The sequence below is a fragment of the Leuciscus leuciscus genome (genome assembly GCF_965113295.1).
Source record: "Leuciscus leuciscus genome assembly, chromosome: 25".
Classification (NCBI taxonomy): Eukaryota; Metazoa; Chordata; class Actinopteri; order Cypriniformes; family Leuciscidae; genus Leuciscus; species Leuciscus leuciscus.
In genome coordinates this window covers 8,897,794-8,912,542 of record NC_138724.1, presented here as the reverse complement: position 1 = coordinate 8,912,542, position 14,749 = coordinate 8,897,794, and the positions used below count along the sequence as shown (strand labels likewise).

The window sequence follows — 14,749 nt, the reverse complement described above, 5'->3', positions numbered from 1 at the left end:
CATAAAAATGTGTCAAAAACCAAACAATAAACTACATAATATGCATTTTAAGTGTATGAACATGGAATCACACTCACCGTTTGAATTATATAAATTAGAGTGGCTGAAACACGAACAAGCTTACCAAAACGCAATTCCAAATACTGTGAGAAAAACACAAATTACAAATCAGAACAAATAAATATCATGCTGAGCCCTAACTTGCATAACTACAGCTGACTGTGATTTATTACTAAAAGTCATGACCTCCAAAAGCCTAGCAACATCTGGCCAACATCACACCTGACAGGGATCATCCAGTACTTTATTTGTGTCCTGTAGTAGACATTTGCTATATTTCTGATCTGAATATGGTAATTGTAATATATTATGCAATAATTTGATCATGTAATATTAATGTATTATAAAGAGTAAAATTGTGAGTGTTCTCATTAGAGTGTTAGTAGAGTATTAGTAGACTGGTAGGGCTCGGGTTAGAATAAGTTGACATGTAGTTGCAAAGTTACTTAGTCAGTATAATGTCTGTTGGAGGAGCATCACAATAAAGAGTTAGCAGATAATAAACAGACAATCTACTAATACTCTAATGACAGTTAGTTGACATGTAGTTGCAAAGTTACTTATAGTCCACAGAATGTTCAGAAGGGACCATCAAAATAAAGTGTTACCCAGTGTAGTGCAGGCACACTACACAAAAAAATATAAGGGTCTAAATTTAAGATTTATGTAGTTGAATTGCATACTCATTCATTGCATTTGGATTACAGTTTTAACATAAACTAATAAACTTAAAGGGTTAGTTCACCCAAAAATGAAAATTCTGAAAATTACTCACTCTCATGTCGTTCCAAACATGAAAAATTTTATGAGACACAGGGCCCTATCTTACACCCGGCGCAATGCAGCACCAAGCGCGACGCAAGTGTTTTTTGCTAGTTTCAGTCCGACGCGGTTATCATTTTCACGTCCTGCGCCACGTTATTTAAATAGCAAATGCATTTGCTACCATTTGTGCGCCCAAGGGCGTGCTGGTCTGAAAACGAGGTGTGTTCTGGCGCATTGTTGGCGCGTTGCTATTTTGAGGCAACAGAAATAGACTGACTTTAGACCAGGTTTCAGTTGGTCAATGGCACAATGGCGCAATATATATATATATATATATTTTTTTTTTTTTTATGAGCGCAGTAGTAATGTGGGCCTATAGGCGGGTCCACAACGCGCTTACACTCTGCTTATCAAAGGTGCTCTAAGCGATGTTGGGTGAAGTCACTTCGAATTCGGGACTTCGCGTTCCTTCTCCTTTTCCCTCTTCTTTGTTATTTGTTCATCGGAACATCGTCTCTTTGGTCGTGTGTCGGCCATATCAAAATTCTCAAGAATATAAATTTTTAACGTTAGTCGTTGTCTAGGACATCTCTCCTCTAGCTAACTTCCCTTTTCATGCTTCTCTCTCCTCCATTCCCCACACCCCCTTCATGTGCACGCGCACTAACCCCCCAACCCCCACCCCCAAATCATTCTTGTCGGTTATTCGCTGGAACACTGTTTGTTATGTTTCGTGGTCCAGGCTGGGCCAGTTTGTTTTTCTTGCCGTTTGTGGAGCCTGAGCTGTCTACAGAGACCGCATTTCTTTACAGTGTGTTCAGGGGACAGGCAGCTAGCGGATAGTGAGGAGTTGTTTGCTGTATGTGACAAAAAATATTTTGGCTCGTGCACGAGTAGTTCCGTTTGCGCTCTGGAGAAGCGTTCGGTCTTTCAACTATCAAATTCCGTCATGTAAATAGCGAATCTGCCATGGCGCGAATGCAACTGGCATTTAAAGGGAATGGGAGATGAGACTCTGATTGGTTTAACGCATGTAAATCCCAAAACACACCCATTACTCATTGTGAGAATAGAGACAACCCTTTTAGACAATGTGCTGCGCGCCGACCATTTTTCCCGTCGTTAAACTAGCAAAAGTGGATTCAGACACGCCCTAAGTGAACTTGCACCGTGCGCTTTAGACCATGCGCTTAGATCATTAAAATAGGGCCCACAATCTCTTTATATGATGAACAGATTGAATTTAGGCTTTTAATCACACATAAACCTATAAGGTCAATTATCGTGTTATGCAGCACGTTTCAAATCAAGTCACCGTCATTTATATAGCGCTTTTAAACAATATGGACTGTTTCAAAGCAGCTTTACAGTGATAACATGAAATTAAAGTAACAGAGATTGTTTTGGCTGCACAGCAGCTCTAGAATAAAGTTACTGTCCAGCCAAAGTTAGCTTTGATTGATTAACTTCCGTTGCAAAGATCATTAGTTATTAACTTAGGGGCCGTTAACACGACACCGTTTTAACAGAAAACCCTTAACATGCTCTGGCACCCATTCACACAAAACAGTGTTGGGTGGCTCGAGAACACAAACCTTGAAATAGGTTCCAAGGTACAAGCGTTGAAAATCTTTGAAAACGTTATCATCTCAGCGTAAACGTAAAAAACGTGAATCTGTGAAAACGCTGACGGCGTTTTACGTGTTTAGTCTATAGGTATGCGCGTTTGAATATATATGTGCACAGGCGTGTAGTCTTTCTTTACAAACTGACCTCAACAAATGACTTGTCTGGCCTTAAAAATACAGAATTTGTTTTCGCTTCCGCGTATCCATGTGAACTGGAATCAGCAAGAACCAATGAGGTTCATTCTCGTGTTACGCATCACGTTTGAGCTTCAGCAAGAACCAATGAGGTTCATTCTCGTGTTACGCATCATGTTTGAGCTTCAGCAAGAACCAATGAGGTTAATTCTTGTGTTACGCATCACGTTTGAGCTTCAGCAAGAACCAATGAGGTTCAGTCTCATGTTACGCATCACGTTTGAGCTTCAGCAAGAACCAATGAGGTTCATTCTCGTGTTTTGCATCACGTTTGAGCTTCAGCAAGAGGTTTTTTTCTTGCGGGTCAAGGAGGTTTGGTTGAGCTTCTGTTTATGTTTGCTGATCAATGTTTATATGTGAATAAAAGCCTAAATTCAATCTGTTCATCATATAAAACGATCGAGACTCTTCAGAAATTTTTTACTAAATTACTAAACCGCTCAATTCATTTGGATTATTTTTTACAATATCTTTATGAACTTTTTGATTTGTCAAAGTGGTAGTTGCATAGCTGTCAATGGAGGGACTGAAAGCTCTCAGATTTCATCAAAAAGATCTTAATTTGTGTTCTGAAGATGAACAAAAGCCTTACGTGTTTGGAACGACATGAGGGTGAGTAATTAATGACAGAAATTTTCTTTTTTGGGATGAACAAAAATGTTTCTTTTTTTAATGTGATGCATATTTGTCAGTCATACATAAATTAAAAAGGTAAGATTTCTGCACTCAAAAACCATGGCATATTTGATTGTATTATTAACTATTTGCATCAATTTGATTTTATTTAAATCTTTTTTAAAAAATGTATTAATGCATTTATTCAAATTGCTTGGAATCAGCATAAATCTGTCAAAAACGTGGCTAAAATATAGCCTAGCTAGCTTTGGAACAAACAATATTCAGTTATTATTTACAAATATATCATGTTGAGTTTCTTACTTATTATTTACAAATAGATGATGTTGAGTTTATTACTTTGTATGTTAAAACTGTAATCCAGATGGAAATTGTATGTTCAATTCAAATACATAAATCTTAAATTTAGCCCTAAATATTTTTAAGTGTATGTGTATTATTATTATTATTCATTTCAAGAGTAAGAGTTGTCTCGATATGAAACATGTAATCTTTGACGACAAAAGCAAATTTGAAATGCACATTCGTACCTCGTATGTACTGGTGATGCCTGATCTGTAGAACACAGGCAGGAAAAGCTCCGCGGTTAAAAACACCACAAATGTGTAGGCGACCCCAAAGATGACATAAGAGGCCCCGTATCTGTACACATCTGATGGGGCCCCAATCACTGTCACTGCAGACATGAAGCTGGCGGTGAGAGAAAGGGCCACCGGCCCGCAAGTCATTTGACGGCCCCCAACCATAAAATCTTTAGATGAAGGTTTTTTCCTCTCTTTGATGGCGAAGAAGACCCCAATACTTGAGGAGACCACAAACAGAAGGGCAAACACCACATAGTCCCCAACCTGGAAGGTTCCCACCTTTTGTGACTCCATGTTTCTTTAGTTTGAGAGAGAATCTGATCGAACTGGTAGTTAGGCTCCAGTATATCTAGTTCAGACACCTCACATGTTAATCATGTTAATCATTGAGTTTTTAACAGGTTAAAAAATGCTTATGAGTGAAAACATGGGTCGAGGGGTCTATTAGTCATTATATTACTCACATATGTCTTCATGAATTTCCCCACAGGTGTCTATCTGTCTATCTATCTATCTATCTATCTATCTATCTATCTATCTATCTATCTATCTATCTATCTATCTATCTATCTATCTATCTATCTATCTGTCTGTCTATCTATATTTCTGTCTGTCTGTCTATCTATCTATCTATCTATCTGTCTGTCTATCTATATATATATCTATCTATCTATCTATCTATCTATCTATCTATCTATCTATCTATCTATCTATCTATCTATTGTCATGTTTTATTTAATCAAATTAATCAAGTTGTTTATTTTGGATATGAAGGACAGTAATGGTGACTGTCAAAAATGTGTTATATTTTACTTGGCTTAGCATTTGGTTCATTATTATCTCACTTCTTTATTAACTTATGTGCTTGAGTGATGTTTGTAATGCTTTATCATCCGTGAAACCGTCTGATGTGTATTTTATCCTAGCACACAGCTGACAAAGCGTTTTCATAAGCAGAAAGAATGCTGAATGCTGCCAATTTTGACAGATGTGATAATGTTAAACAGATTCAAATCCATTTGCATTGAGGGACATCACACAATATCCATTCAAAAGTATAATGAGACCAATATATTATATAATATACAGTTTTTCTCACTCGCTTTGGTGCATTTCTTAGATCAAAAGTGCAATTCTTGATACTACTTGTACAAATTCCAAATCATCTAGTCACTTGTGCACATCATTAAAGCAATTTCTTATTCCTTTGAACAAATTGCAATTGCTTTTGTACATATTGCAATTGATAATGTACAAGTGTCAGCTTTTTTCCACATTTTCAATTGCTCATGTCATGTTGATCAAAATATAGTAGATGGTTCTCTGTTGAATAGTCTTACCCCTCAAAACATCTAGGCATTAGTTCCTTGCATAAGCCATTACATGCAAAATTGTTGAACTATTTGTCATAAACTGTCAAGCATAGTTTTACACATTTCTATTAGACCTTTTGTACAAAAACGTGAATTGATGAATCGTGCAGGTGAAATTGACCCTCACTCATGAAGGAATGTAAAGTGCTAGTTCAACCAACAATCAACCAGTTGTCTAAATTGCTCAAATGTGCATCTCATGAACAATCAATTGGCAAGCATATAGACAGACCACAACACAGAGTTGCAATTTTCCAATAATGGATGGACCAGAAAACGAAAAGGGTCAACAGCCAAGAGGAGGAAGAAGAGGAGCAAGGATGCGTGGTGGAAGGCAAAACAGGGGAAGAGGCAGAAGAGGACATAGGTGCATATCTGATGACATAAGGGCCACAATTGTAGACCATGTTGTCAATCATGGCCTTACAATGACTGAGGCGGGTCGAAGGGGGCAGCCGAATATTGGAAGATCAACCGTGTCCTCAATAGTTCAAACGTTTCGAAGAGAGAACAGGTATGTCCACCAATGCACAGTGCACTGTTACTGTACACTCACCTAAAGGATTATTAGGAACACCTGTTCAATTTCTCATTAATGCAATTATCTAATCAACCAATCACATGGCAGTTGCTTCAATGCATTTAGGGGTGTGGTCCTGGTCAAGACAATCTCCTGAACTCCAAACTGAATGTCAGAATGGGAAAGAAAGGTGATTTAGGCAATTTTGAGCGTGGCATGGTTGTTGGTGCCAGACGGGCCAGTCTGAGTATTTCACAATCTGCTCAGTTACTGGGATTTTCACGCACAACCATTTCTAGGGTTTACAAAGAATAGTGTGAAAAGGGAAAAACATCCAGTATCTGGCAGTCCTGTGGGCGAAAATGCCTTGTTGATGCTAGAGGTCAGAGGAGAATGGGCCGACTGATTCAAGCTGATAGAAGAGCAACTTTGACTGAAATAACCACTCGTTACAACCGAGGTATGCAGCAAAGCATTTGTGAAGCCACAACACGCACAACCTTGAGGCGAATGGGCTACAACAGCAGAAGACCCCATTGGGTACCTCTCATCTCCACTACAAATAGGAAAAAGAGGCTACAATTTGCACAAGCTCACCAAAATTGGGACAGTTGAAGACTGGAAAAATGTTGCCTGGTCTGATGAGTCTCGATTTCTGTTGAGACATTCAGATGGTAGAGTCAGAATTTGGCGTAAACAGAATGAGAACATGGATCCATCATGCCTTGTTACCACTGTGCAGGCTGGTGGTGGTGGTGTAAAGGTGTGGGGGATGTTTTCTTGGCAACTTTAGGCCCCTTAGTGCCAATTGGGCATTGTTTAAATGCCACGGCCTACCTGAGCATTGTTTCTGACCATGTCCATCCCTTTATGACCACCATGTACCCATCCTCTGATGGCTACTTCCAGCAGGATAATGCACCATGTCACAAAGCTCGAATCATTTCAAATTGGTTTCTTGAACATGACAATGAGTTCACTGTACTAAAATGGCCCCCACAGTCACCAGATCTCAACCCAATAGAGCATCTTTGGGATGTGGTGGAACGGGAGCTTCGTGCCCTGGATGTGCATCCCACAAATCTCCATCAACTGCAAGATGCTATCCTATCAATATGGGCCAACATTTCTAAAGAATGCTTTCAGCACCTTGTTGAATCAATGCCACGTAGAATTAAGGCAGTTCTGAAGGCGAAAGGGGGTCAAACACAGTATTAGTATGGTGTTCCTAATAATCCTTTAGGTGAGTGTATATAAGCAGTATACTGTATACTTCCTACAATGCTTCATATTACAGTAGTCCACTTGTATTTCACAGCATACAGAAATATACTCTATACAGATACATACTGCACCTTACATGCACCCACCTGTATGTTTTACAGTAAAATGTGTGTTCGCATAGTTTTTGTCTATGTGAAAGTGTGCGATGCATCACTGCATTTTTCCCCACATAGGACTGCAAGATTACCTCAAACCGGTGGCAGACGACGCCTTTTCACACCTCAACAGGAGGAGGCTATTTGCACCATGGTCCGAGCAAACAATGCCATGAGACTCAGGGAAATACAAAGGACCATTATAGAAGACAACGATGTCTTTGAAAACATACGGTTAGCATCTCAACCATCGACAGGGAGCTGCATAGAAACCAGATGAGTATGAAACAGCTGTACCGTGTACCATTCCAAAGGAATGAGGACAGAGTTAAGGAGCTACGGTACCAGTATGTACAGGTAAAACACATATCTATGTAACTACTTTACAGCAACATTTTATAGTGATACATAGTACAGTAAGCATAAACTGCACACATTTCCATTGCTGTGGAAGGAACATGCAATATATGTACATTTTATGTCACTCTTCCTTACCAAAACAAATTCAACTGTGTGTTCTGGGATATAGCGTATAATGGAGTTGGAATCAAGTGAACCCTCTCACAACTTTGTATACGTGGATGAGGCTTGCTTCAACCTGACCAAATGCAGAAGGCGGGGTTGGAATATCATCGGTCACAGAGCTACTGTGGATTTGCCAGGCCAACGGGGAGGAAATATCACCATGTGTGCTGCTATTTCGGAGCATGGTGTCCTAACCCATATCCCCCTTATAGGGCCATACAACACCCAGCATCTACTCAACTTTTTAGAGACTCTCTACAGGGCTCTCATCCCTGGTGATGAGAGGGGTCTGTTTAGAGAGGATTTGCCAAAGTATGTGGTCATTTGTGATAATGTGAGTTTCCATCGATCAAACATCAAAAGGCATTGGTTTGTGACCCACCTGAGGATGCTCATAGAATTCCTCCCACCTTATTCACCTTTCCTTAACCCAATTGAGGAGTTCTTTTCAGCATGGAGGTGGAAGGTGTTCGGTCGTCAGCCACATACACAGATGAACCCTGCTGTCTGCAATGGATGCAGCATGTGAGGACATCACAGTAGACGCCTGCAGAGGATGGATCAGGCATTCCAAAAGATTCTTTCCACGTTGCATTGGAAGGGAAAATATCCGGTGTGATGTGGATGAGAATATGTGGGCCGACAGACAGGAACGTCTGGATGTGTAGAGACAGCACTAGAACAGTGCTGCAGGCAAAGTTGTGCCTTAGGGGTGTTTCCTGTGTTTCTTTCTAATTTATTTATTTATTTTTTTTTTTTTTTTTTTTCTTACTGTATATTACAGTTTTTCTCAGTCGCTTTGGTGCATTTCTCACATCACTATTTACATTTGCACAACAGTTAATGCAGTTCTCAAAACAATTAGTACAAACTGCAAAACCTAGTTGAAAACCTGCAAAAGTACTGTTGAAATTGATATGCCATAGAAGTGCAGCCTTGTGCATTTTCAATACAGTAACTGTCATCCAAACTAGCCTAAGTTTACATCAGGTAATACTGTCAAAGTACACAGTTACATTGACAACATGCCTAAACATTTTGACGACCTTGTTCGTGAACAATGACTCAATGACTTATCATTCTGATGACACTGACATGATCATTGGCATGAATATTTACTTTTGAGAGATGTACTAAGGATTTTTAGTGACTGACTATAGAAACATATCTATTGTATATTGCAGTTTGTACAAATTGTTCTGAGAAATGCACTGTTAGGGATGATGTGAAAAATGCACCAAAGCGACTGAGAAAAACTGTAATATAACATAATACAATATAATATAATAGTGTGTGAAAACAGGTAAAGTGGGACACTTTCTGACCATTAGTCATCCCACATAGGATCAAATAAATTCATGCTGATTTTTAGTTTCTCTCTTCACTCTATATCATTATGCTGTAAATTACAATGTTTGTTTATGACCAATCAATTATCAATTATAATATAACCAATTCGAGTTATTACAGTGTTACACATATATAAGTAAAAAAAAAGTAAGTTTAAAAGCTCTCTCTCTTTTTTTTTTTTTTCTCTTTTTTTTTTTTTTTTCACTGTGCTTATTTGCTCAGTGAGGTAATTTGAGAGCGCGTAAAAGCGCGTTGGACTCAGATTACAGCCATGAGCCGTCTCCTCTAGTGCGCATACTCATTATGAAGAATTCCAGATGTGGACATCGTCTCTGTCAGGTCAGTCAGACCTACGGAGTGGACAAAAGCTATCTATCATGTTAGCCTTTACACTTGGTCTGTTTTTATTGCCGCTCTTCGGTATGGTCTACACGGGACCTTTGCTCCCTGAAATGTCAAACGGGACTTTTCACCACTTCTTCGTCCCGGACGGTGATTACGAGGAGACCGAAGACCTGGAGAAATGCCAGATGCTTTTCAAATGGATCGACCGCAGACCATGTCCACTGGAGGAAGACCAGGACTCGCTCATTCGAGAGGATTTTATCATCATTAAACAACAGATTGAAGACGCAGCGCGCGTTCTGGAGAACCTTGGGAAGAGCATTTCCTACGACCTGGACGGCGAGGACAGTTACGGGAAATACCTGAAGAGAGAAATTGTGCAAATCAGTGATGCATTTACAAACGTGGAGAAATCTCTTCTGGAGTTGGAGACAAAATTCAAGCAAAGCCAGGAGACGGAGCAAAGAGAGGAGAATGAGTTCACCAATAACTTTATCAACCCCATGTATAATGTGAGAGACACCCTGCAGGAAACTCTGGACATCTCCTCCGGACTCAAGGATAAACATGAACTCATCTCTCTGATCATTCGGAGTCACGGATCGAGGTTAAGCCGACTGAAAAATGACTACCTGAATGTTTAGACTCACAGATATTCTGGACAGACTACAGTCCAAGTTGGGTTGTTATTGCATTTCTGTTAAATGCTGGAAATCTTAAATTTCCCATGCATGAAACTCTTTGTGGTTTTTAGTAATGAAGGTTCCTTCACTCTTAAAAATAAAGTAAAATTCAATAGTGCAGAACCATTTTGGATTAGAGTTTCTTTAAATATATATAAAAAATAAAGATAATAATTGATGCTTTATTATGGGTTCATCATTCTTTTGATTCCTGGATTTAAAACACATATACAAAAGTTCAGTGTCATAGCCTGCTTAAAAAGTTCTTCAAAATTATGTTTGGTTCTGATTAGAACCTTTAAAAAAAGGTAATGACAATTCAGATGTATTAGCAGGTATTTTCTGAATGTGCAACAACCTCAATAACTCTCCAAAAATGTTTGATGTTTCTGTAAATGTAAAATACAGAAGTCTTAATTCTGAAAATATTTTCTGAATTTTTCCATTTTGCAATTTTTGTCTCTGGGCATGCAAGCAAACAAGATTAAAGGTGCAGTCTGTAAGATGACAGCTAGTGGTCAAAATAGGTACTGCAGTCCAAATTCAAAATATCGGAGACCGTTGTTTATCCCGCCCCCTCCTCCTCAGACTCGACGCTCACGCGGGTTGCCAGTTTGAGGACACGCAACAAGAACGGGCGCAATTGACAGTAAGCATGTTTTCATTACAGATTTGCGCAAAACTTTTGCGACTTTTTCTAAATGTCGATGAAAAAATATTGCGAAATGACGTTGTTTCCATTAACCAATGTTATGCGACTAAAACATAATTTTTTCCTCTCGCGATCAGTCATTCCAATCATGGCAACGGATGTTGGTAGGTTTATATGGTTTATATATATCCCAGCCACCGCACTAGTCATTATTTTTAATGGAAGGGGACGTAGGCGTGTTAAGCATTAATGGTAAGGAAGGCCCCTTATACTTGTGAGTGGCACATATGAGGTGTTTCTCCCTCATATCTGCTTCAAGCTCTTGGCTGAGGTATTTCTTTGAGTTTTACAATCCAGTATTCCTGCAATTTTTTTGTCTTTTATGAATTTCATAAAGAACTCTGTCTCGTCTTCTGTCCAAAACATACCGCGTCATCTACGTCAGGTGACCTGTAAATGCGCAAAAACTATTTCCATTGCAGTTTTGCGAAATATTCCTTTTTCGAATTGACTGAAAAACCACCTCATGCGAGCGTAAAAACTTTTTTGCGATAAATGGGAGTTTTTGCGAAATTGACGTGTTTCCATTGGGCGTATTTTCAATTCGCAATTTCAGTTTGCGCTATTTGAAGGGTAATGGAAACGCGGCTAGTGAAAGCCGAGGAGACTTACACACTTGGTAAGTTGATGAGTTGATTTATCTGCGTTTCAAAATGCTCTCGTTCATAGAGACTTCTTAGATGGCTTTTTAGGTTGGGTAGAATCTACAATCTCTGACCCAGTTTGCTTGCAATACGCTGTGTTTCCTGCCAACTGGCACCCCATGATGTCAAAATACTATTGGGTAAACTGGCAGTGGGCGGAGTCACACAGACCAAAACAAAAACAAACATTCCAACACCAAAGCACATTTCAAAGTAGAATAACTGGCTGTAGAAGTGTTTTTCAGAGAAACAAGTCTGTGAACTCAGCATGTTTCCTAAATATCTGCAAACATATTATGATTTTTTTTTTATACTTTAGTAGAGTGAAAAGTTACTTACAGCACCTTGTGTGTGCCTTTTTTTGATTAGTTGCATAAATTATTAAACTGTTAGATACCAATCAGTCACATTTAGGTTAGTGTAGAAACATTCAGGTAACCTAACATGTTCTTCATCAGGTGTAACATCTACGTAAACTGGTTTTATTAAAATCAAAAATATTGTTTAATAAGATTTATTTAACCTGACTGTACAACAGTCAGTCTTTTTTTTTGTTCACATCAGATCCGCCTTATGACAACAAATGCGGTTTCATTTTTTAGGTACTCTAAAGACCAGTAGTCTGGTCTTTCTCAGCTGTATACTGCTGAGGACTGACATTCAATTTTGGATGATTGAGGAAGTTAGAGGGTTGGTGGTTAAACAAGCTGGTTGAGATTTGGTATTTCCTGTGTCATTAGAACAGAAAGTCTCTTTCTCTTTCTGCCATGTGGAAGAATAATCAAAGTCTGTAGCAATATACAAAGAAACACAATCTACCTTTTCTACTTCCAACTCCACAAGAATGCAGGGCTATTTGCTGGTGAACAGTTTGAACCTTTTACTGTAGTCCATCCATGAACATAAGTCATGACTCATGACAAAATACTGTACCATGCTGAAGCATAAAACATACCCAAACCACAGAAGTATAAACCAAAATATTGAACCAAAAGCACTGTGTTGCTGCTGAATTTTTATTTCTAATCAGAACAATGAAGTACTTATAGATGTTTTCTACCCACAGTCCCCTGGGCTGTGACTGTTTTCTTTTTCTTCCTCTCATTCAGAGTTTTATTCTTGCTGGAGGTTAAAGCTCAAGGAAAGAATGCCTTTGGTAATGGTTTAGTATTACCAGATCTGTGCCTGTTCAGTATCATTTCATATGGATCTAGTTTCAGTGGTTTCGTTGTAAAAAAAAAAAAAAAAAAAATTTTTTAAGTAAGATACTGAAAGATGTGTGTGTGTGTGCAAAACTAGAAGAAAGAGATACCAATCTGTTAGCTTTTAAAATGTGATTGTTCTAAATTAGTAATCATATACTTTATGATGACATGTTTACGATGAATATTTAATATGTATTGAATTTCTGAAAATGCAGTGATCAGTCTTAGCTATATAAAAAGATCACATTCGAAAGCTATTAGCAAAATTTCAATAAAATATTTTTAAAAATCATATGTTTTGTTTTATTGGTTCATTACATTGGTTTTCATTTGTTATGTTAACCGTCTTTTAATTTGAAATGTTAGTTTTTCTCTTTTTTTATTGAAAGTTCTCTTCATCTTCTTTTGTCTTTGTTAATCGATTGTTCCCCAGATGTAGAAACTGTATTTGGAATTGCATACTGTTAGTGTGATGTCACTGTCATGAATCACGAACATTCCACAAAGTCAGCATGGGTGTGTATGATTTAATGTGACCTACAAATGTCAGCCACATTACTGTTCCCTGCCATTTCCAAATATGATGACTCCTCTCGCAGTCTCGTGGTAAAGTGTCCAATGGATGTCCACTTAAGAATTGCGATAAAAAAGTATATGAATATGTTTGCATACTTTTAAGAATACTGTCTATTTGGATGTACTGCTCATTTGACATAGCCGACTGCTTTTCGTTAAGTATATATTACGCTTATGCGGACACTGAGCTTGTCTCCAGAACTCTGTAAGAATGTGCTTCCTATTCCCAATGCTGTGCCATGTAATGACTGCGGGCCACTTTGCCAATGTAATTCCCTGTATAGCCCACTCTTTCTTTAGCCTGGGTTTCCCCATGCTGCCTTGAGCGCAGCGCGATTTTATTCACGCTGCTAGGCAGCCTGGATACCATGGACCGGATTTTCGCCTCAGCGAGGGGACCAATCACAGAACGGGGAGGGAGCAGCAAGACGATGACGACGTCTATGCGACACACCGAAGCAGTTTGTTTATATCTATGGATCCAACATGGCAGCAGATGCGAAGTTATCTTTCGATGCAGCCTTAGATAGTGTTCTAAGTAGTTTAGTCTTCTTCAGCCATCGTCTTCTTCCTCGTCGGATTTCTGTCGCTCTACATACGTTATCTGGTATAATTGAAACGATTGGCTATGAGCTATGTACAGGCGCATTTGATAGACATTCGTAGAAATCATGTTCATTTCAAATACTTATATCACTGACAACAGTAGTCCGGCCAGGATATTGTCATTTAAAAGTGAAGTTGCAGCCCTCAACTGGTGTTGATGTTGTCATGTTGTGTTTTGGCCTGATGCTCCACCCTCCACCTATCTACCAATCACGAAGTCAGTAGTGTTTCGGCATCCGGGTTGCCAGCTCTGGTCTAGTTACCACAGCTGCAGCTACAAACGTGTCGGATAAAAAATGCCAGCCTATCTGGCAACCTCGAGTCAGGGGGGAGGGGGAGGGGATACACCGCTCTACAGTAATTTGAAAGTGATTGCAGTACCAGTTTTGGCCACAATCTTACATACGGTTCCTTTAAATAAGTTTGGTTTTGTTTAGTTATTTGATGCTATAAAAACGGGGATGTGAAGACATAAAGAGAGGTAAAAACACACATTTGAGAAATAAAAGTAATTTCTGAAATTGTACTTCAAATAAAATCAGGGAAGGCTCTTCGATAGAAGTATGTTTTAAGAAGGGATTTAAAAAAGTTCACTGATTCAGCTGACTGGTAGATCTCCTTTCCTCTGATTTTCTCTGGTAGATTGTTCTAGAGCCTCGGTGCCCTTGCTGCAAATGTCTCCTCTTGATTTAAGTCGTGTCTCTGGAACAGACAAAAGCCCTTTGCCCAAGGATCTCAGGGTAAGAGCTGGCATGTAAGATCCTAGTAGGTCTGTGATATAGCAGGGGGCAAGACCATGTAAAGCCTTAAATGTAATCAGTAACATCTTAAAATCAATTCTAAAACATACTGGGAGCCAATGTAATGCAGGAAACAGGACTGATATGATCACGTTTCTTGGTTCTGGTTAAAAGCCTTGCAGCTGAGTTCTGAACAGACTAGTAAAGGGCAGAATCTGATTTG

At 38.9% G+C, this 14,749-nt stretch overlaps 2 protein-coding genes across 2 annotated transcripts in view; one reads left to right on the top strand and one right to left on the bottom strand.

Annotated features, from left to right (window-relative positions):
- Positions 1–4,198, bottom strand: part of slc5a12 (solute carrier family 5 member 12) — a 30,751-nt gene extending 26,553 nt beyond the window's left edge. The window contains exons 1-2 of the mRNA XM_082160458.1: positions 3,815–4,198; positions 78–143 (exon numbers count right to left, since the gene is read on the bottom strand). Coding sequence (XP_082016584.1) covers positions 78–143; positions 3,815–4,162 — 414 coding nt within the window. The 5' untranslated portion in view covers positions 4,163–4,198. The remainder of the gene's footprint in view (positions 1–77; positions 144–3,814) is intronic.
- Positions 4,199–9,282: 5,084 nt separating this feature from the next.
- Positions 9,283–12,896, top strand: fibina (fin bud initiation factor a). The gene has a single exon (XM_082160286.1). The coding sequence runs from the start codon at positions 9,333–9,335 to the stop codon at positions 10,002–10,004; it is 672 nt and encodes a 223-aa protein (XP_082016412.1). The 5' UTR covers positions 9,283–9,332; the 3' UTR covers positions 10,005–12,896.
- The last annotated feature ends 1,853 nt before the right edge of the window (positions 12,897–14,749 follow it).